Genomic DNA, 2,720 nt, shown 5'->3' with positions numbered 1-2,720 from the left:
GGGTCATCGGGGTGTGCACAGTCGGTGGAGTCCGAGGTGTACACACAGTGTCCTGGGTCTGCGGAGTACACACAGTCGGCGGGGTCAGCGTAGTGCACACAGTAGGTGGGGTCCGTAGAGTGCACACAGTCGGCGAGGTCAGCGTAGTGCGCACCATCGGTGGGTCCACCAAGTGCGCACAGCCGTTGTGTATGCTGGAGTGCACACAGTCGGCGGGGAGGCACAGTGCGCACAGTCGGCAGTGTTGAAGGTGTGCACATAGTCGGCACAGTCGGCAGTGTGTACAGTCGGGGGGTCGGCTGAGTGCGCACAGTCAGCGGTGTCGGAGGAGCGTGCACAGTCAGCGGGGTCGGCGGAGTGCGCACGGTCGGCAGGGTTGGCAGAATTTGCAGTCATCAGGGTCAGTGCAGTGTGCACTGTCGGCAAATTCGGCGGAGCGCGCAGATTCGGCGGGGTTGGCAGAATGTGCACAGTCGATGGGGTCAGCGGAGAGCACACAGTCGGCGGTGTCAGCGGAGAGCACACAGTTGGTGGGGTCAGGGCTGTGTGCACAGTTGGCAGGGTCGGCAGTGTACTCACAGTAGGTGGGGTGGCAGAGTGTGCACAGCCAGTGGGGTCGGTGGTGAGCACACAGTCTGTGGGTTCGGCGGTGTGAGCACAGTTGGCGGGTACGGCGGTGTGCGCAGATTTGACAGAGTTAGCCGAGTGCGCACGGTCGGCAGTGTCGGCGGTGTGCACAGGGTCGGTGGGTTCGGCAGTGTGCCCATTCACGGTGGGATCGGCGGAGTGCACACAGTTGGCTGGGACAGTGGAGTGCACACATTTGGTGGAGTCGCTGGAATGTGCAGAGTCATTGGGGTCAGCAGAGTGCACACAGTCGGCGGGGATGATGGTGTGTGCACAGTCAGTGGAGTTGCCAGGGTGCGCACAGTCGGTGGGGTCGGTGGTGTGTGCACAGTCTGTTGGTTTGTTGGTGTGTGCACAGTCGGCGGGGACGGCGGTGTGTACACAGTTTGTGGGGACGGCGGTGTGCACAGTCGGTGAGGTCGGCGGAGTTCGCACAGTCTGGGGTGTCGGTGGAATGCTCAGTTGGCGGTGTCGGCCGAGTGCCCAAGGTTGGCAGTGTCAGTGGAGTGTGCTCAGTCGGCAGGGTTGGCGGAGTGCACACATTTGGTGGATTCGGAGGCGTGCGCACCATCAGTGGGGTCAGCAGTGTGCACAGAGTCGGATGGGCCGGCGGAGTGCACACAATCAGCGGCATCAGCGATGTGCGCACAGTCGGCTGGGACGGCGGAGTGCCCAGTGTCGGCGGTGTTGGCAGAGGGTCCACAGTTGGCAGGGTCGTAGGAGTGTGCACTGTCGGCGAGTTCGGTGGAGTGCGCACAGTCAGCGGGGTAGTGGTTTGCGCACAGTTGGCGGGGTCGGCGGCATGCGCACAGTTGGCGAGGATGGCAGTGAGTGCACATTCGGTGGGGTTGGCGGTGTGCGCACAGTCGATGGGGTTGGCTGTGTGCCCAGAGTAGGCGGGGTCTTCGGAGCATGCACTCTTGNCGGTGGGGTTGGCGGTGTGCGCACAGTCGATGGGGTTGGCTGTGTGCCCAGAGTAGGCGGGGTCTTCGGAGCGTGCACTCTTGGCTTGTTTGGTGGAGTGCGCTGTGAAGGCAGGGTCGGCAGCATGCGCACAGTCGGTGGGGTCGGTGGAGTGCACACTGGCAGCTGGGTTGGCAGAGTGCGCACAGTCGGCGGGGTTGGAGGTGTGCCCACTGTCGGCGGGGTCGGCAGAGTGCACACAGTCGGCTGGGACGGCGGAGTGTGCACAGTCGGTGGAGTCGCTGGAGTGTGCAGAGTCATTGGGGTCAGCGTAGTGCACACAGTTGGTGGGGCGGCGTAGGGAACACAGTCGGTGGGGTCGGCGGAATGCGCACAGTTGGCAGGGACGGCGGTGTGCGTACAGTTGGAGGGGTTGGCTAAGTGCCCACAGTTAGCGGGATCGCGAAGTGTGCACAGTCATCGGGGTCGTCGGAGTGCACACTGTCGGCATGTTCGGCGGAGTGCGGACAGTCGGTGGGGTCAGTGGATTGTGCACATTGGTGCGGTCGGTGTTGTGTGCACAGTCAGCAGGGACGGCGTAGTGCGCACAGTCATCGGGGATGCTGAAGTGCGCACAGTCAGAGGGGTCGGTGGTGTACGCACAGTCACCTGTGTCATCGGCGTGCAGACAGTTGGCAGAGTACGCGGTGTGTGCACAGTCAATTGGAACGACGGTGTGCACACAGATGGCAGGTTCTGCGATCTGCACAGAGTCGGCGGGGTCGGCGGTTGTGCACCATCGGCGGGGTCTTCGGAGTGCACACAGTTGGTGAGGTCGGCAGTGTGCGCACATTTGGCAGGGCTGGGGGAGTCACACAGTCTTATGGGATGGCAGATTGTGCACAGTCTTCGGGTTCGGAGGAGTGCACACAGTCAGTGGGATCAGTGGAGTGAGCACATCATCGCGGTCAGCAGAATGCACACAATCGGCGGGGTCGGCGGCGTGCGCAGACTCGGCAGTAACTGTGGGGCACACACAGTCGGTGGGGTCGGCGGTGTGCCCACTGTTGGTGGGGATGGCAGAGTGCGCACAGTCAGCTGAGGTGGCGGAGTGCGCACAGTCAGCTGGGACAGCAGAGTGTGCTCAGTCAGCGAGTTTGGCAGTGTGCGCAGTCAGTGGTGTCGGCGGA

The 2,720-nt window shown here is 63.1% G+C and overlaps 1 protein-coding gene across 1 annotated transcript in view; it reads right to left on the bottom strand.

The window, feature by feature from the left end:
- Positions 1-138: 138 nt before the first annotated feature.
- Positions 139-2,720, bottom strand: part of LOC105235228 (uncharacterized protein PB18E9.04c) — a 6,946-nt gene continuing 4,364 nt past the window's right edge. The window contains exons 3-6 of the mRNA XM_034653224.1: positions 2,462-2,628; positions 2,031-2,293; positions 1,196-1,832; positions 139-1,065 (exon numbers count right to left, since the gene is read on the bottom strand). Of these exons, the coding sequence (XP_034509115.1) occupies positions 139-1,065; positions 1,196-1,832; positions 2,031-2,293; positions 2,462-2,628 (1,994 nt within the window). The remainder of the gene's footprint in view (positions 1,066-1,195; positions 1,833-2,030; positions 2,294-2,461; positions 2,629-2,720) is intronic.

This window comes from Ailuropoda melanoleuca, unplaced genomic scaffold (assembly GCF_002007445.2).
Source record: "Ailuropoda melanoleuca isolate Jingjing unplaced genomic scaffold, ASM200744v2 unplaced-scaffold74019, whole genome shotgun sequence".
NCBI classification, from domain to species: domain Eukaryota; kingdom Metazoa; phylum Chordata; class Mammalia; order Carnivora; family Ursidae; genus Ailuropoda; species Ailuropoda melanoleuca.
The sequence above is the reverse complement of the archived record's forward strand: the minus strand, read 5'-3'. Positions and strand labels throughout refer to the sequence as shown.